Raw genomic sequence first — 19,472 nt, forward strand, 5'->3', positions numbered from 1 at the left:
ACAGGCATGCACCACCACGCTTCCCTTTCTGGGGTTTTGGATGATGGCATTGCCATGTCTCTGCAGAAATAACTTCAGGCATGTGTCAGCTACTAGGAGGCATTATGGAAATGAAATAGTAGGTTCTGAGAACCAGAAGAGTAGGTTTGGGAAAGTTACCACTCACCTGCTTGTAAAAAATAAAGCACTCAAACTGCTAGCATCAGAGTGGGCAGTTAGCAGCCTGCCTTCAGAACAGGAAGCAAAATGAAAGAAAAATGAATGCCGCATGCGTCAGGCATTCTATTGGCTTTGTCTCATTTGGCCCTCACAACAACCTTGTGAGGTGGACAAGTGTTGTTCCCATTGTATTGTTGAGGGAACAGACTCAGATCTTTGATTTGCCCAACATCACAGCCAGTATGTAGCAATCTTTGGCTCAGAACTCAGGTCTGCATGCCAACTCAGGATGCCTTTGGCAGTGGAGCCCACTGCTGCCCCTTCCACTTCTAGCACATGCTGAAGATGCATGAAACCTGAGTCATTCATTTTAAATCAAGCCAAAACAAAGTGGGCTTCAGTATGGAAGGCATCTGAGTACGAGAGATACTGAGTTGCCCTTAAAAAAGAAATTAACCACTAAAAGCTCCAATTTCCACAAAATTCAGTTCTCAATAAATCCTATGGCTGAATTCTTTATAGAAATTTCAGAAAGAATGCCAAAAAAAAAAAAAATCTGAAACTAAAAACAGGATGTTTGTCAAAGTCCCACACCAGAAGATATTTAGAAATTTATTTCAAAATTTTTAACCAAAAATACAATGATATTACAAATTTGGTTTTCCAAAGCTTTCAAATTTTTCTTAACATTATTTTTCTCTTTAAGAACACTTTTGAAGTTGGCAGTAATTTAAAATCCTTATTAGAAAAAAATTAAACCAAAGCCCAAGGATTTTGCATTTAGTCATCATCTAGGTATACTGTGTGTTTTCCAAAAGCATCCTTTAAGAGTTTGGAGATTTGATGAAATTGTTCACGTAATATTGCTCACGTAATAAGCAGTTAGTGAATACTACTGTATCCTAAACCCAGATAAGTCATCTTGGGCTGGCTGTGTTTTTCATGTGAAGAAACTCATTTATAGCACAGGCACCCCAGGCCAGTAGAGATGATTACAGATCACTGGTTTCAGAAGTGCTGACCCCTTATTCAGCTACCAAATACTTAGTTGCTAAAGGAATTACTTCCAGCAGGCACAAAACGGTTTCTGAATATGACAGAAAGGGTATACAAAGAATCATTTAAGGCATCTTGGTTACAACATACTTTAACGGTGCGAGAGTAGTTGGGGAACTCAGAAATTCTGTGACTTAGGTGTGGGTGGATCTTATTTAGGAGGACTAAAGCTATGGACACAACACATGACCACTCAGAAGCAGCCACAGGAGGCCCAGGTGCCCACGTCGAAAGTACTCCCGGGTGAAAGCAGCCAGGCAGGTATGGGCACTGTACAGCAAGCCTCAGGCCTCAGTTCTTGATTGTGGTTGACTGGGGGTCACCATGAAGGTGCCCATTTAGTATAAAGCTTCCAACCTTTTCTCTTAATCTTTTCTTTAATCTTTTAAACCATCTTCAAGTGCACAGGGGAGTTCCTGATGCCAGAGGATGAAAGCAGCTGCCTTCTCCACCCTCTCCTCCTAGAGTGAAAACAAATCCTTTCGCTAATACTTGTTTCAAAAGCATCCGTTGTAAAGCTTCTCAGTGACACAGAATACTGAAAGGTAATTTTTTATCAGTCAAACCACATACCCAATTTAACACCTTTCGGTGCTCTGAATTCAACTGACAGACTGAAGGGTGTTTCCTGGAACAGTCTGAAATATTAATCATTCAAGTGTTTTTTTTGTTGTTTTTAAATCTTATTTCAGAAAACTTCCTCTTGGGGTAGGAAAGTACATACAAAGCAGCAAAGTAATGAAGAAAACCTCAAATAGGACCTTCAGACATCCCACACACTACAAAGATTCTACCAAGCCATAAGATAAGTGTGAAGCCCAACGTACGTCCAGCTTTTCTCCTCACGACATCTTCAGTGTTTCTTCTCTTTTAAACACCAAACCAGGTTCCAGCCACAGACTATGTTTTGGGTGTACCTGCTTTGTGGGGTCCATGCCCAGTGTGTCTGCTGGTGACGCAGGACTCAGCAGTAATGACTAACGGCTGCCCTTCAGGATCACAGAAGTGCTTGGTGGTGGTGGCAGCAAAGCCTGGCACTTGTGTGCAGTGATGAGAAGCAGCACGCGGCAAGGCTGAGCCCTTTATCAGCAGGCCTCCGTAGAGCGTGTCTGCGTCGTCAGCTGCCAGTGGGCTGAGTGGCTGGCCATACGCCCTCAGTCCAAGAGAGAGGAAGGAAACAGCAGAAGCTGTCAGGTGGCCATTCATGAGCTGCTGCTGCCCACCAAAGCTGCTTACTGGCAAGAAGAGGTGTGGGGAAGACATGAGCTGGTGAACACCAACCCAGCGCACATGCTGCCAAGTCTGGCCCCTGAAGAGGAGAGAGGGTGCAGAGTCCAAAACCAACCGGAGCTCCTGCTCTGGCATGGAGCTGGGTCAAAGGTGAGGGACGACCTGGATCCTAGGGCTCACGCAGGTGTCGGGCGGGTGCCAGGGTCTTTTCACTCCAACTTTTTGGCCGACACCCGTGTCCGAGCAACAATGATGGGCACCAGCGCCAGGCCGGCAATGAGGAGGGCCCATAGGGGCCGGTAGAAGAGCCAGCCAGCCGCCACGGTCAACAGGGTCAGCGAGGTGGCCATGCAGAAGGCAAAGGCTTTCAGGCCAATGTTGACCAAGTCTCGAAAGACAGGAAACCAGTCCACTGTGGAAAGGAGAAAGGTGATGAGGTGCCACCCACTCTACACCTCACCAGCTCAGCAGATCGCTCCTGTCCCTAGGTGAGGATGGGCCCCTGTTGCTACGTGCGTGAGGAGGGGAGCGGGTCAGTGGGGTGGAAGGCAAGGAGCCTCGTTCTGAGAGCTGAGGGAGCACAGGAGCCTCTGCTATGAGCTGCGTGGCTGGGCGCATTGAGCCACCCACTCTACCCTGCTCCGGGGAGAGGATGTGGCAGTGCTTTGTAAACTTTAATACTATATGTGGAGAGGAGTCTGAGGCCAGCATAAAGACATTTGCCTGTAATGCTGGAAATACACTGGGTCCTGCACATTCATACAAGAGGCTGTGGATGGAGCCTCCTGTGCCTATTTGGGCCTCTCAGCCATTCCTAGAGGTGTTGGTTCATTCATGCAGCAGGATGTTACTGATTATTTATGTGCCCAGCACTGAACCGGCAGGTACTAGAGGAAATAAATTAGCCTAAGCATTGGCCTCTCCTCAAGGATATCACAAACTATTGGTCCAATAGGAGAAAGCCCAGAATCCAGCTAAATTCGTAATTACCCTATTCTTGCCTTGTATGACCTCTCCAGGTTGGCATTCCATAGCTGATGTCCACTCAGGGAATCTTTGCTCAGTTCCCGGGCCACCAGTGGTCTGGAATCACTGGGTTTGCAGAGCAAGCCCTGGTGACCACCATACCTGCAGCACACCCTGCAAGCCACCACCTGGCCTCATCCTGGTCTGTTCCCATACAGCACTGCTACTCAGCCCTTATAATAAGCAAAGTTCATGTTTCTGAATGTTGCCTATGTGTTAGACACCACGCGCACCATCTCATGAAGCGCTCATGCCCACCCCGTAAGGTAGGTACTCTTCTTAACTCCATTTTGCCCACGGGGTCACTGAGGCTCAGGGAATTAAGAAACTCACCCCAAGTCCTCCTGTTAGAAAGTGCCAGAACCAGGATTTGAACTCAAGACTGTCTGGGCCCAGAGCCTGGGCTCTGAGCCGCTGCTCTAATCCTTGTCTGTCTCTCTTGCTGTGGAGTCTTACACGTGGCGGTCAGTATTTATGAAACGCATGGGGGAGTGTGCGCTTCCCTGCTGCACTAGCGACTCACCCCACCCACCCTGGGGGTCCCTCCACGCTCTAAGTCTGTCCTGAGTCTGGCTCATTCCAGACATAGAGTGAATTGGGATCACAGACGTCAGAGATCCAAAGAAGGGCCCACTGAGACAGACACGAGGAAACCAAGGCTCCAGAAGGGAACTGGTCTGCCCAAGGTCACATAGGCAAGAAAGAGGATTCCGCTTAAATGCTGATGTCTCCCTAATGTGCCCACCATGTCACTAGTCTTTCTGAGCACAATTCAGCTGTCCAAGGAAAGAGTCCTTCCCTTCCCGAGCCTGTTTTCCCAACTGTAAACAAAGGAGGTGGTCCCCCCGGCTCAGACAGCCCGAGATGTGCAGCCAGACCTCTTCTGACTTGTACATCCTGAGTGGGGAAGAGGTTTCTGTTGGCACCCAGAAAAGGCGTGACCCAAACATGTGACTGGAAGGGATACACACCAGGGAAAGGCTTGGATGGAGAGTCCTCTGAGGAACCCCATCCTCCTGGGCCCAGAACGTACTTAGTCACCCTGGGCACTCAGATCCCGAACCACGCTGGGCCACAGGACTCCTACTGAGCTCGCTGGTGCCAACCTCAGGCCAAGGAGCGGCCCAGAACTCTCCTTCATGCTCCGGACTTGCTGGCTGCCCAAATCTAGCCCAGGTTTTAGAGTGAGGAAGGAAGCATGATAGTTTTGGGTGTTTCCTATTTGCCACATTCATAAAACTCTGCATGTGAGGGGTGAGGTGACTGAAGCTGAGGTGGGAAGGGAATGGCCAAGCACCCAGAGCTTGGACGTGACAGATTTCAAATGCAGGTCTGACAGGCTCCCATGTGGTATCAATTGTGGATCAAAGGAATGAGCAAATGAGCGAGCCAGGGGATGGACGAACCTTCAGGCTGTGGAGTGAGACCAGTGCCCCAGAGTCAGCCCCACCCAGCCTCGCCCCTGGCAGCTCCTGCCCTCAGCCTGCCTTCCTCTGCTCCCTCATCCCAAGGCTATGGAGCAGAGATACAGAGATGAGCCAAATGCTTGGTCTCTGTGCAGGGGCCATCCCATCAGGCTGGAAGGGCTGAGATGATGCGACAGGCAGAGGCCAGTGGGGGTGCAGGAGGGAGGGCAGTGACCCACCCTGACACCTACCCAGGGTGTAGAGGATGCGTGTCATAAGGTTGAGGCCCATGAACATGGCCATCCAGCCAGCTGCCCGCAGGCCCCAGGTCTTCATGGAGTTGCTCCTTAGTTCTCTATGAAACACCTCCTGCAGGACAAAGTGGGGCAGGTCAGGATGCTGAGGGCCAGTGGTGTACCCAGTCGGCAGGGCAGGTGCTGAGGGGGCTGGACCAACTCGGGAGCTGTTGGCCATTTCCGAACAGGCCAGAGGGAGGTGGGGCAAGCCTCCTATAGGGCTAAGTCATTCTGCCCATCTGGCAGAGCACAGGGCAAGGCATGAGATCTCTGGAAGGTACTGGCCCTCCTCAGCTCAGAGGCTGCCAGCACCTGGAGCCCTCAGCCCACAGTCTCACCTGGAATGAGCAGGACCCTCCCCACCACCCCTGAGCAGGTCTGAGTGTGCCTGCTGAGCAGCATGCTCCGTGCTATGTGTGTGATCTGTTTAATCGGGACCCTCTGCACATGGCCTGGGACACCACACCCGCCTTCTCAGGCTCCATCGCTGTCGCTGCCCCTCTTCCTGTCTGTTAAGATGCTGCAGTTCTTTAGCTGCTTCAGTCCATACTTTCTCCCCGAACATCCCATCTGCTTCCTTGGCCTCCATACGCTGTGACCCTCCAATTTAAAGCTGGAGCTCTGGCCCTCTCCTGGGCCTCACAAACCTGTGGCTCCCACCACCTCCTCGACATTTCCACTTGACATCTCGGCCTGTCCAGCACTGACACTGGTGCCTTCTCCATCTCAGCACATGGCACACCCACCCACCCACTCACATCTAGGGGAAAAGACATGGCCCGCTCCTCCCCCATCACCTCATCCAGTCCAGGTCACATATTCCCGAGTCTCTCGCCACCATCTGCCTGCAGGAGCCTTACTGGCCCTGCTTCTATCACCCCACTCCGTGTTCTCCACACAGCCACCTGCCAGAGCCCTGCCACATCCCCCCAACACCAACCCTGCTGCTGGTGCCCTGACCCCACTGGCTGCTGTCCCCAGTTCAGGTCGAGCGTCCTCTCGCCTCTGTGTATCTGTGCATGGGTTTGCTCTGCCTACAGCGATTGCCTGCAGTCATGCCTGGCCAGCTTCCTACATAGTCTTCCAGCTTTGCTCGAACCCCATTTCTTCAGAGGGCTTTCCTTGACCCTCTAATCTGGATCGGGCCCTCTCTCAGAGTCCATAACAAAAACAGGTCACACTGATCCTTATCTGATACTATCCTAAGTGTTTTACAAGTATTTTAATTCTCAGATTCACTCAGTGAGGTAGGAATACTTACCTCCAATTTATAGACGAGAAAACTGAGGCTCTGAGAGGGCACATAAGTCATGTGCCCAAAGTCTCACCTCAAGCAGTTAACTAAACGCTACATTTCCAAGAGCAGGGAGCATGTCTGTGAAGTACCTGGTGTTCAATGAAAACTTTCTGAATGAATGAATAATCCTCAACAACCAAACCAGTTAGGGATGATGTGACTATTACTAATAGTACTTAAACATTTTCCCCTTCACAAATGAGGAAACAGGCTGAGAGATCAGCACCAGCTCAAGGTCCTGTAGCAGGTGGGAGGCAGCGCCAGGGCCATCTGCAGTGTGCCTGCTGGGGCAGCTGTACTCTCCTGCCCCTGGGACTGGAATCGGCGCATCCTGATTTTTGCCCTGAGCTGTCTGCCTGGCTCTGGGCCTTTTCTTCCACTTGACAGAGACCCCAGACCTTGTGTGGGGGTGGGGTCTGGGCTGGGGGAAGACAGGGCTTTGGGATGCTAAGCAGCAGGAGGCCCCGGGGGTGAGGAGGCCACCTGAGCATCTGCACTGCAAGGCCTTCCTTTCTGGGGCATTACCTAAGCCATGGGCCCTATCCACTCCTCTCTGGAGGGGTGGCTCTGTGAGCTGGGCCTCAGCCCTGGGAGAGAGAGCAAGGCCTGGACTGGGCCTCCTAATTTTAGAAACTCGCTGGGGACCCTCAGCTGCTGGTGAAGGGTGACTCATGGCCTTTTAGGCTGGGAGGTGGCAGCCCTACCCTGAGGCTGGTAACTGGGCTCCTGGGCAACAGCCTGACCACTACCTAGCCCTGGCCAGGTACCAGGAGTGGGTGAGGCCCAAGCACCACCGCGGGCTGGAGGTTAAGGGGACAAATGGCTACTGACGATCTAATAACAGGAACAAAAAGTCACAGCTAACCCCTGATGCCTGGCTGCTGCCTTGCCCCTTTCTCGCCCTTCTGGAATGAAAACTCCGACAGTCCTGGTTAAGGCAGGTATAGAGTACCCCACCAGGGATATCTGTGTTCATCAACAACAGAAAAACTAAAGACTCGATTTTTCTGCTGCAAAGAAGGATTGCCTGCCTAGAGAAGACAGGCTAACTTTTAAGACATAGAACTGAACTAATCAGCACATCTTGGCACCCCTTCTCCTTGGGACCCGGGGGAGGTATAGCCCTCCCAGTGTAAATACAATGGGAGAGGGATACTGAGGTAGCTGAGGCCCAAAACCCTTCCCTGCCCTCCTGATGTTCTGGAAGGACACAGACCATGGTGGAGCCCCCACACCCACTCCCTCTCCCTGCTCTGGGCTGTGGCCACAGCACTCCAGGTGCCCCCTGAAAAGGTGAACCCTTTCGTGCCTGGACTGGGCTGTTCTTGCTGGAACTACTGACTGACCACTGATTCTTCCAGGGTTAACCCCTTCTTGTCAGCAAAACTCACTTGTCAGAGGCCCTGCTTGATCACTGTAGAAATGGATGTCCTATTCTGATGTCCACTGGTATCAGAGCACCTGTTCTCTTTCCAGCACTCGGCACAATGCATCAGTACTTACGAGCTTCTGTCACTCTCACTCCTCTACTGGACAGTCTGTGAGGCAGAGTGAGTTTAGTGCCTAGCACAGTCCTACACACTGAGGGTTCACGACAGACTCAGCATCCCCAATCCAAAAACCCAAACGCTGAAATGCTCCAAAATCCAAAACTTTCTGAATACCAAAATGACGCCACAAGTGGAAATCCCACACTTGACCATATGTGACGGGTTGCATTATATAAAATCACCTTCAGGCGATGTGTACAAAGTACACATGAAACATAAATAGATTCTGTGTTTAGACTTGGTTCTCATCCCCAAAAGATCTCATTATGTTATACAAATATCTGCAAATCCCAAAAAATCTGGAATCTGAAACACTCCTGGTCAAACACTTTGATGAGGGATACTCAACATTCCGCTATTTCTTCTTCTTGCCTCATTCACTGGCTATGACCCCTGGTAGTGTGATCTTATTAAATAACCACTGGAAGGAAGGAAGGAAGGACATGCTTGTTCCCCCACCGTACGAGTGGGGCACAGTACTCACCTCTGCTGAGAAGTCCCCATGGTGCAGGAGCAGTAAGGTATCCCCAGACTTGGTGGAAAATGGGACTAGCTGGTCACCCCGCTGTCGGGCAATCACAGTGACCTGGACAGAGGACTTGGCGTTAGAGCTGAGGGGTGACCAGCAGGAGACGCACCCCCAAGAGCCATGGCCCACCCTCCCGGGACCGGGTGCCAGCTGGGGAAGTGAGAGCACAGAGACCCTGGGGCTTCTCTCTCTATATGTCCACCTGGGGTGCATCAGCCCCGCAGCTCTGGCTGAGCTGCTGCATTCAAAGCTCCAGGCAGTACCCTGGGCAGCGGGCAGAGCAGGGGCTGGGGCGGGACTGCACACAGGCCAGGAACGCAAGACCAATTACTGACAGATCAAAACAGGCTTGAGGAGAGGGTCTGCATGTGACTGGAACACCTGTCATAAGGCGCAACTGTGAGACCCCTTTGGAGCTGCCCTTCTTAACGTGGGGTCCATGGATGGCTGTGGGGACATGGAGCTCTGAAACTGCTCAGAAGCATGCCTGGCTGAGAGTGCATGCAAGCGTGTGCTTTCCCCAGGGGAAAGGGAGTCCAAGTGCTCCTGACATTGACCAAGCTGTCTTTGTCCGGGGCAGTCGTGAGGCTCTGACTTAGTGTCTGCCCCTGGGAAGCCAGGTTACCATGTGAGCCGGGCCCAGGTCAGGGTCATCGCTGCTCAGTCCAGCATAGGAAAAGGAGACGCGCAAGTCTCCCACCTGGGGGTGGAAGAGAAGCAGGGAGAGTGAGGCAGGGAGTAGCTGACCCGGGCCCAGGTCCAGGATGCCTCAGCCACGCCCCTCAGGCTCTTCTCCCACCTCCACACCCGTGCCCAGGCTGTGCTGTCACCCAGAAGGCCTCTCCCACTCCAGCTGCACTTGGCCAAGTGCAGCTGTGCATGCAACTGAACTGAATCTGCCTCGTGCGGGAACCTGATCCTAGGGCCCCGACCCTCCTATTTGGAGAGCCCAAGCCTCTCCGCATACCTCCGGATACTTGGGATTTTCGCTGTGGTAGAAAAAGTCTCCACGGCGAATGATGTCCACGTGAGGGTCCTCCAGCTTAGACAGGCTCAGGGGCTTGAAGTTGTCAACTTTGTCGATGAGGCCTAAGGGGACCAGAGTGGTTAGAAACCCAGTGGACTAGGTGAAAACCTCAATCTGCAAAGTCCCTGGCCTGACCCCCTTCCCCCCGGGCCCTTGAAGCCTGCACACGTGGCGCTCCCGCCTCCGGTGCCTCTTTCTGATCTGTCTCGTCCACGGCTTCCCCTGGGTTAGACCATCTCCTCCAGGAAGCTTTCCCTGTGCCCTCTCCCACCAAGTCAGAGTGACCACAGCACTGGGAGTGGCCTTAGCCCTTTTCCCTTCCATCAAGGTTACGGCCATCCATGTCCAAGCCTGGCTTGCCTCCTGGGTTGAGAGCTACTTGAGGGCAGGCCCAGCTGGCATAGCAGGCACCATCCAGCAACAAAGCAGACCCAGGCCAGGCTCAGGATCCCCCAGCCTCCCCAGGGCTATCTGGGCCCTTGGTATCTTCTCCCACCTTCACGGGTCAGGCCCAGGAACAGACCCCAGGGTTACTCCGGCCCATGGTGCCACCTTATCCCTTGCAAGCTTCTCTTTGGAGTCAATGGGGGGTGCCTGTGATGAGCTAGTGCCTTCCTGGCACAGGTGGGACTCAGAGGCAGAGGCCTAGACCAAGAGCACTGAGTCGCCCCATGTCTACTACTAGCCGGAGTCTGCTTGAGGAAGGAGACTGCTTGAGGAAGGAGACTGCTTGAGGAAGGAGACTGCTTGAGGAAGGAGACTGCTTGAGGAAGGAAGGCAGACACCGGCACGCAGCAGGGTGAGGATGCATGCCTGAGTCATTCTCTGGAACAACCCAGGTTTCAGAGGAACCTGGTAGGATGGAGTGGGGAGGGGGTTTCTACATCAGCCCTTGCTCCCTGGGGATTCGCCTTCCCCTGGCCGCCCAAAGCATGGTGGTGGGAAAGGTATAGACTGATCCTGTGCCTTTACCCATCTGAAGGCTGAGTGCTGGGAGCTCTGGCTGTGGGAGGGGCCTTGTGCTTCTGGCACAAGCTCCTCTGGAGAGGTCTGAGACTTACCTGGTGAGAGGAAAAATCTGCCAATTTGGACAAAGGGGGCTGTTGCCGTGAATGACTCCACTGCCATGGCACTGTGGGAGAGAGGAAGCTGTCAAGAGATGGGCACCAGTGTTGAGCTGCCTGGGTCCCTTTGGGTTGTTTGTGCTGGGCAGGGTCCCCACCTGGGGGTTCCTGCAAGTCCAGATTAGCCCAGGCACAGCAGACATCTTTTCTTGTCCACCCCCAGGGCCCTTGTGCCCCCTTCCCCGGGCTGAGTGCCCTCACTCTGTCTCCTGTTCCCTGGAGCTTCCTACCCTCTTGCCTAGACCCCTGCCAGCCTGTCGTGCCCCACCCACCGCTGTCAGATATATCTTGCATGGACTTTACACCCCTCACTAGCCCCTCCCAGAGCATTCCATCCCCTGACCATCTTACTGGCACAGCCCAGACCATTGCTGAACAAGGCCTGCTCTCTAGCCACACACAAGTGTTATGCCCACCTCACCACTGGCATACCACGGAGCTAACCTCCCTCTGCTGAAATCCTGAGAAGCCTCAACAAATGCTGCTGCCTCTGGAAAGCCTGTCCTGATTGTCCTCCTACCCATGGCAAACCATTAACAAAATGCTTGCCTGGCTCCGTGTGTGCAAATCCCCTTAGATGCTTAGTGCAGGCCGTACATTTGTGACCTGTTTGTGGGGAGCTCGTTGGGGGTCAGGGGAGACGGGTCTCTGTGTTCCTAGTGCCCAGCACAGGGCTTGGTCTCAAAACCATGTCCCACATTTTCAACCCATGGAGCAGGATTAACTCAATCCTGTTATTCAGATAAAGAAACTGAGGCTGGAGACCTGTCAGTATAGACAAGGCTGCACTCAGGCCTGGGGCCTGGCTCTCACCTGGGGTTTTTGTGGCCAATCTCTCGGTCGAAGTTTTTGCTGTTGATGATTTCTGACCTCCATTCGGTGTCTGCTCGGGGAGAGGAATCAACTCAGAGCCTGGGTAGGAGTGGCACGTGGCTGATACCCACCAGCCCAGCTCCTCCCATCTCCCAGCCAAAGGGGTGGGTCAGGGAGCCTCACTGGATGGGTGGGAGAGCAGGACTCTGAAGACTGGCACCCAGGAATTCTGATGCCTGGTGCTGAATCCTTCTCATGGCCCAACCCACAGCCCTGCTGTCCAGCCACTGCTGTGGGCCCCCACCATGGGTAGAGACCACGTGAGGGGCCCAGTACTCACTGTAGGAGTACCTCGTCTCCTTCTTCACCTGCCCATCCTCAGTGTACTCCCTGCAGGGAAAGCAAGGCAGCCATGGGGGTTAGCCTCGTCGCCCTGGACGGTCTAACCTCTAAGCATCTGAGCCAGAAGCAACCTCAGGGCTACCAGATGCAGACTCCCCAGATGGGGGCAGATGCCTTCTCTACAGCAGCCCCAAGATAGGGCACTCCCTCCTGACAGCCAGCCAGCTCCCGCCCTCGAAGGCGCTGCCTGGAGGAAAGCGCGCTCCCATCCTGAGCTGAAATCTACCCCCACTGGCCTTACACCACCAAGGGGCCCAGCCCTGCCCTTTGGGCTCAGAGATCTGGTTGCACCCTCTGCTCCGGGACAGCCCTGTGGGGGCTCCTGAAGCTGCCCTTCTCCTGCTCCGCCCGCCACCTCCCCACCCATCGGTCACAGTCCATGTGATTCAGGTGGGGCTCCAGATGACCCCAGCCCTGGTCAATGAGAACCTGCCCCAGGACTCCTGTCAGAAATGATAAGTTGTAAGTGGAGAGAAGATGGGACCAACACAGCTGATGGGAAGGCGGAACACAGAGAGATGCAGTGGGGTCTCGGGGGTGACATGCTGATCCCAATGACAGTGTTTCACGCCTGCTCCAAGTCATGCTTCAAGCTTGTGCATCTCTGGAACTTCCCAGATGTGGGAGTGACTCGATCCCCTTTTCCTCTTGGAGCCACTCTTCACTGGGTTGTTGCCACTTCCAAATCACTGGCTATTAATTTGGGGATAATTTCACACTTTTCTGATAGGAAGATGTTATCCTTGAATTTCAAAGGCATCAAAATGAAAGGTATCTGCATGTTATCCTGACACCTACACCTCACTCCTCCTTTACCTCAACAGAGTTTTCAGCCCCTGGCGCCTCACCTGGACTCCTCAGTTTCTACCCACTGGTACATCTCCACGTGCCTCCGCAGTTTCACAGCCGGAAGATGAACCCCATAGTTTGGATCAGACAAAAGCTTCAAACAGAATCAAAGAAACCAAAAAAATAAAAGATAAGATTCATGTCAGCCCAGAAAGCCTGGCTGAGGGGAAGCTGGACTGGAAGAGGAAGAAATAGAGAAGGGGACAAGGGTGGAGAGCCCTAGGCTGCTTTGCAGGGGAGAATCAAGGACACTGCCTATCCCAAGTTCTTCACACATAGCGCCCGTGACCCTCACAGTACAGGCCTGGGCTGCATGGCCCAATGGCATGGTGCCAACAGCGTACAGGGTGTTCAAATAACACGAAAGCTCTGGTGCCCAGGGTTGTTTTGTGTACTGGTCACACACGGTCATCACAATCATGAGAGCACCTCCTTGAGTGCCACCCTCTGTATCAAGATGTTAGTTATCTCATCTCACCAAATCCTCAAGGCTGGCCACAAGCTTGTTACTATTACCATCCCCATTTTATACATGAAGACACTGAGACTCAGGATAGACAAGTCCACACAGCTGCTGAGCGGTGGAGTCGGGAATCACACTCACGTGTGACCATCTCCAAGGCCCATGCTTTCAAATCCTCAGCCAGACAACATCCAGGATGAGCCCCGAGCCACTGGCAGGTCAGCATCCCCTGCCAAGCCTACCTTGGATGTCCGCAGGGCGCCAATGATATGCACCAGCCTTCCTTCATTCTCTGGCGCCACACTGTGGATGCTGTCAGGGGACACGACAAGCGAGAGCCCCTCGGCCAACGAGGTTGCCGTCTTCAACGCACGGCCCTGGGAGCAAAGGGGAGTGGGGATTTCAACAACTCAGGGGTGGCTCAACATGACTGTGCTTGTTGCAAAGTATCAGGGTAGGATGGGGCCTCAGGGAGCACTGAGACCCATCTCCCCACTGTACAGTTGGAAAACTGAGGTCTAGCAAGTGGAGAGTAAGGACTGGAACCCAGATTCCTGCTTTCCCAGGCAGACTTCTTCCCACTGCCCCACTGGTTCCCACTAGCCCCCACCAGTCTTAGCACTGCCCCAGTGGTGAGAACAGCTGGTGTTTCTGCTTGCCTGTCTCTTTCTCCCCATTTTTCTCTGCCTTCTTTTTCTTAATTTTATTTTTATGTTTAAATTTTTTGTAGAGATGGGGTCTTGCTATGTTGCCCAGGTTGCTTTTGAACTTCTGGCCTCAAGTGATCCTCCCTCCTTGGCCTCCTGAAGTGCTGGGGTTATAGGCCTGAGCCACCATGCCTGGCTCTCCTCTCCCCTACTCAGTCCATGTGGTTTACCTAGGTAGATCTGAACCCCTGTTCAAATCATGTGACCCAGACCTTGCTAATCAGAACATGTGAGTGACCCCTGGCCATGGAGACTGATTCAGAGGACTGACAGCCAAGCCAGGACACTGAGAGATTGCCCTGTAACTGTTGCTAAATTGATTTAGAAATATGCTGTTGCATCATGAGGTCTTATTTTAAAAAAAGGAAAAAAGAAAGAGAGAGGAGAGAGAGACAGAGAGAGAGGAGAGAGAGAGAGAGAGAGAAAAAAAAAGAGAAAGAAAGAAAGAAGAGAGAGAGGAAGGAAGGAAAGAAGGGAGGAAGGGAGGGAAGGGAAAGAAGGGATAGAAGGGAAGGAAGGGAAGGAAAGGAAGGAAGATAAACAAATGGTTTTTCTCTTCCCTGGGCTAAGTGGTTGGATGTAAGCCAGTTGCTGGGGCCACATTTACCATCACAGAGGAAGTGCCTGCCCAAGAAATACACCATAATAGAGAAAAACAGGCTAAAGATGAAGAAATGGAGACTCCTGGTGACCCAGCATGAACACCTGGATCCAACTACGCCTGAGGCAGGTGCTAAGCCCTGGATTTTCGGGTGTGTGAACTGATCTACTCCTTTTCCTGCTCACATCAGCTGTGGGATGCATCACAATGCAAAGAACTGTGATTAACTCACTATCCTTCTTTCTCTTTTGTAAAATCTAGGCCCTTTATTACCAGCCTCTGGGTTCATAGCCTTTGCTCTCTGACATGGTAGGGACTCTCACTCTGCACAGGAAGACCCCAGACATTTTACCTCATTGGTGAAAATTAGGTAGAAGGAGAGCAGGAAGGTCATGAGCCCCACGACCATCCCACCCGAGGTCTCGCTCAGCCGCTCCAGGAAGCCTGGTTGGGAGCCGGTTGTAACTTTGACATGTTCTCTCCGGGTACTGGTACTGGAATACTGAAGAAAAAGAAACATAGTCACAGAAGGAAAATTAGTTTTTTAAAAATAAATGAAATTTGCTATTTATTTATACTCAGTTTTTTTTGTTTTGTTTTGTTTTTAGTTTTAACTGTATGTGGTAAAAACACACAGATACTCAATGTGCAGTTTGGCTAGGTACAAAATATTTCCATCTCCCCAAAAAGTTTCTTTGTGCCCCTTTCCTGCCAACTCTCCCCCTCTCCACCAACCAGAGGTAACTGGTAGGGATGGGGAGAATCTGAATTTGAATTTCTCCCACTGTAGATTAGTTTTATTTCTTCTAGAACTTGAGAAAAATGGAATCAGGGCACCAACTCCTTTCTGCCCAGCTTCTTGGACTCAGAGCACTGCTTTTGCAATTCATCCACGTTGTGGTGTTTATCAGGAGTTTGTTCCTTTTCAGGGCTGAGTAGTATTCCATTTATGACTATACCACAATGTGCTGAATCATTCGTCAGTGGATGGGTATCTTGGCAGCTTCCAGGTTTTGGCTATTATGAATAACGCTGCTGTGAACATTCATACATGAACCTTTATGCAGACGTGTGCTTTCATCTCCTGTAGGAATATACCTAGGAGTACAACTGCTGGCTCACAGAGAAGATGTGTGTTTATGAAACTGCCAGGCTATTTTACAAAGAGGTTATTAGAGAGGTATTTTTAATTAAATTCAGCAAACAGTGGCTGAGCTTTCTGAGGGCAGTGCTAGCCCTTGTGGGGTCAGAAGTAGACAGTCTTAGGGCAGTGAGGTCACAACCATAAACAATACTAGCAGGTCATACAGAGTGTCCTGTGAGAGGGGTGGACTCAGTGCTCAAGGAGTGACCTCTTCCAGCTGGGGTATCAAGGCAGGCTCCCTGGAGGAGGGGGCATTTGAGTGGAATCTTAGAGACAGACCTTAGGAGAAGAGCATCCCTAAAGGGAGAACCATGTCAGCAGTGATGAGGAAGTAGGAAGTGGTCCTGGGGGAGCAGCTGCCTATCTGCTTTGGCTGGGTTGTGGGAGGGATGGAGGAAGAAAGGGCTTGGAGCTAGGCATTTCTGGGCAGGTTCACAGTGGGCCTCAAACTCAAGGGTGAGTGGATCAGGCTTTGGTCAATAACACAGGCATGATTTGGGGCGCATCCACTGCTGATCAAAAGCGTCATCGTCTAGGGCAGGATTCTGGAGCCAGAAGAACTGGGTTTGAATCTATGCTCTGCCACACACCAGCTACAGGGTCTTGGGCAAAAGCAATTTCACCACTTTGTGCTTTCCATTTCCTCTGTGCATAGGGTTGTGGTGAGAAGCAAAGAACATAGTTATTGGGGGGCTCAGGGCCGAGGGCTTGGTAAGCACTCTACACATGTTAGCTAGTGGGAATGTTACCAGATTTCTCTACAACTGATAGTGGGCTGGCACCAGGCTGGGGGTGAGCTGACAAAAGTCACAAAGATATAAAGTGGGGCCCAGCTAAGACAGTGCCCCATCCTGGCACTAGGGGCCAGAGGAGTGATTTGAGTCAGAGTCTCTGCTTGGACAAAGCTGATGTCACGTTCTGATTGTCTTTGAATATCACCAGCCAAGGCCTCCAGTGACCAGATGTCCATGAATCCAGAAGTCATCTTGACTTTCTATACCATTTGGAAACATTAGGGGAGGGAATCACCACAGGCAGGCAGGTGACCATCATAATGATGACAATGGCAAACACACCGGTCTATCACAGGCCAGCCCACAGGCAAGCCCAAAGAGCTGGATGCCATAACCACCCCATTTCACTGATAAGAAAATCGGGCTTGGGGTTAAGTCAGCTTCCCAGATCACACAGCTTCTAAGAGGAAGAGTTAGGATTCAAATCCGGGCAGACTGGAGACTACTCTCCTATTACTCATTCCAGTCTGTGCTCCCCATCTCTTGGGCTACAATGTGAGTTGAATGTTGGGTGCCGGCTGCAGGCAGCAACAGGAAAAGGAGGCGTGGCTTCCTCTTGGGCCTCCCCTCAGCCAGCATCAAGATAAGGGGCTCAAAGACAGCCTTGGAGGGAAGGAAGAGAGGTACAGGAGGGTGCCCCTCAGGCTAGGGGAGGGATGAGGTAGGCAGTGACATGACATACCCAGCCCACATTCTGAACCAAAATTCCCAGTAAACATGGAGGATCATAAAGGATCTATATATACACACATATTTATATATACATATATATTACATGTATACACACAAATATAAACACACACACACACAGACATCCCCAGTGACACATCCCCTCCCAGTCCCAGCACTCAGGACTCAGAAGAAATAAGCAATGAGTGGTGGGAACAGAGGCTGACACATAAGCCCTGGAAATGAACAGAACTGGGTTCGATGCCCAGGTTCACCAATCACTTGCTGTGAAGCCTGGGTAAATTGCTCTACCTCTCTGATTCTGTTTACTCACTTATAAAGTGGAGAGGGGAATAGTACCTTCACCATAGGTACTGCTGCTGCTATACTGATTGAGAATTCTGTTGCCTCCCTACTCCATCCCACTATCTTCTTCCTCACCCAGCCTAGTGGCTGCTGTAAATGTATACCCAGCTACTGGATGAATCAACAAATGCTTGGCAGCAGAGGATACTCAAATGCATGTATGTTCCTTGGTGAGGGGCCAGGTGTCAACGTACCCAAGACGATCTCTATTCACTGGGACCATCTGTGCTCCCCTCTGCAATGACAGGCTAGTTTTCAAGTATTAAGTACCTACGACACACCAGGCACTGTGCTAAGCAGTCTCCCTTAAATGTCACAGTAACTGATCCATGAGGCTACATAAACCTGGAGAGATGAAAGTCACACATCTACTGGGTGGAAGAATCTGGATTGCCCCCAGGTCTCCCTAACTCCAAAGCCTGCCCTTTGCAGCATGCCAAGCTGGCCACAAGAGTTTGGGCAGGTGCCTTCCCCTGCTGGGGAAGTTCACCATCTGTAAAATATGGTGGTGGTGGTGATGGGAGCAGACAGAGTCCACATACTACAAACAGGCAGGTCTCCTGTCTGCCCTCTCTCCTGGCCGAGCCTGAGTCTCTCGGAATACCTCTGAGGCCTTTCTAGGTACACCATTCAAGGCTTCTAACCCTCCTGTGGGCCCAAAGTGTCCTGGGACTGTAGATGATACTAACCCGAGACAGAGCGTACTAGGGCTGTGGGTGATGCACACCCTGGCCTCTCAAGGGGTGTGGGAGGCAGAGAGGACGCTTGGGGACAGAGGCGGCGTCTGGAAATAGGGTGTGACAGGCAAGGGGAGAGCTGCTAGGACACTCTACCAAAGCAGGAGGGAGGGTGTGTCTGGGGCTGGCTGGGCTCCTAAGCAGGCCCTAGAAGCACTTTCACAGAGGAGGGGAGAAGTGAGTCACCAGCTTCTCCCACATCCAGCGCCCTGGTAGGAGGCGCTGCTTGGTGTGCTGAATGAATGTTGGGCTTAAATAGTTTCCCGAGAAAGGCTAGTTGCAGGGAGAAGAGGCCTTGAAGGAACAGCCCTCAGCCAGGCCTTCTCCAACCAAATCCTTGCTAGGAGGAGGAGGGGCCCCGACAGTAGAGAAATGCTCCCTCTCCCCTAACGCCTTCGCTCCCAGCCCAGCCTAAGCTTTTTGCAGCATCACAGCCTCGGTTTACACAGCCTCCCTAGAGCGGGGAGCTCTCTGTCCGCCTGGACAGCCCTATCCGTCCACTGCTGGACAGCTCCACTTGGGCTGGGTCGCCTTCCTCCCTCCCAAGGGAATGACCCCCTCTCTGAGCTCCCGTCCAGCTCTCATAATGTGCAACCTTGGAACGGCTTCAGGGCCCCAAGATACAGGAGGGAACTGGGAAAGCAAGGAGGAGCCGCGGAGAGGCGTACAAGCAGATCGTAGTGCGGGAGCAACACCTCCGAGTCCGCCTCCGCACGAACGCCGAGGACTAGGCGGACCAAAGAACACGGACAAAAGAAGTCTGGATGGGTCGAGAGATTAACAGAGGGATGAGCTGGCGAAGGCGCCGACACGGCGCGCAGAGGGAGATGCGGGCCCAGCCGCAGGGAGGAGCTCCAGACGGCGAAACGGACCCAGAGGCCCCCGGGGAAGAGCCCCAGGGCGACGGAGAAGCCTGGGTGTGGCCCGGGTGGCCAGGGGACACTCACATTCGCGGCCATGGTGGGACCCGGCTCGCTGCCGCCGCCTCGCGCTGTTCAGCTAGGAAGTGGGCTGACGACTGGAGCGCGGAGTCCAGCGGCCTCTTGCCAGCCCCAGCTTCGAAAATCCGCTTGGACTCCAAGACCAGGCGGGACTTACTGCAGTTACCGCCCCGTGTGCCTAGTGTTTCTGCGCATGCGCGCGGCGAGACCCGGAAACGGGTCAGGGACATTGCAGTACCTCATTGTGCGCCTGCGCACTGCAAAGCTTTCTGGGAAATGTAGTGTC

At 52.4% G+C, this 19,472-nt stretch overlaps 2 protein-coding genes across 3 annotated transcripts; both read right to left on the reverse strand.

Annotated features, from left to right (window-relative positions):
• Positions 1–752: 752 nt before the first annotated feature.
• On the reverse strand, positions 753–2,619 carry LOC103875902. Its single transcript, XM_009181288.3, has one exon. It carries the CDS (start codon positions 2,578–2,580, stop codon positions 2,116–2,118), a length of 465 nt encoding a protein of 154 aa, XP_009179552.2. The 5' UTR covers positions 2,581–2,619; the 3' UTR covers positions 753–2,115.
• TMEM43 (transmembrane protein 43) lies at positions 758–19,450 on the reverse strand. 2 transcript variants are annotated; one of them, XM_003906855.3, is made up of 12 exons: positions 19,193–19,450; positions 14,888–15,037; positions 13,470–13,604; positions 12,764–12,858; positions 11,854–11,903; positions 11,514–11,583; positions 10,638–10,708; positions 9,517–9,638; positions 9,175–9,249; positions 8,505–8,606; positions 5,129–5,246; positions 758–2,857 (listed from the first exon to the last, which is right to left on the reverse strand). In XM_003906855.3, exons 1-12 carry the CDS (start codon positions 19,202–19,204, stop codon positions 2,655–2,657), a joined length of 1,203 nt encoding a protein of 400 aa, XP_003906904.1. In that variant the 5' UTR covers positions 19,205–19,450; the 3' UTR covers positions 758–2,654. The 2 variants fall into 2 exon arrangements, with proteins under 2 accessions (XP_003906904.1, XP_009179553.1); XM_009181289.2 differs by lacking the exon at positions 9,175–9,249.
• Positions 19,451–19,472: the final 22 nt, after the last annotated feature.

The sequence above is a fragment of the Papio anubis genome, chromosome 2, assembly GCF_008728515.1.
Source record: "Papio anubis isolate 15944 chromosome 2, Panubis1.0, whole genome shotgun sequence".
Taxonomy (NCBI): domain Eukaryota; kingdom Metazoa; phylum Chordata; class Mammalia; order Primates; family Cercopithecidae; genus Papio; species Papio anubis.

Excerpts from the sequence above, each read along its gene's own strand:
- LOC103875902 (XM_009181288.3), bottom strand. The coding sequence starts at position 2,580 with ATGCCAGAGCAGGAGCTCCGGTTGGTTTTGGACTCTGCACCCTCTCTC.
- TMEM43 (XM_003906855.3), bottom strand. Across the intron at positions 9,639-10,637 it reads CAGATTTTTCCTCTCACCAG|GCCTCATCGACAAAGTTGAC; the intron begins GTAAGTCTCAGA and ends TGGTCCCCTTAG. Across the intron at positions 5,247-8,504 it reads ATGGGGACTTCTCAGCAGAG|GAGGTGTTTCATAGAGAACT; the intron begins GTGAGTACTGTG and ends TTTGTCCTGCAG.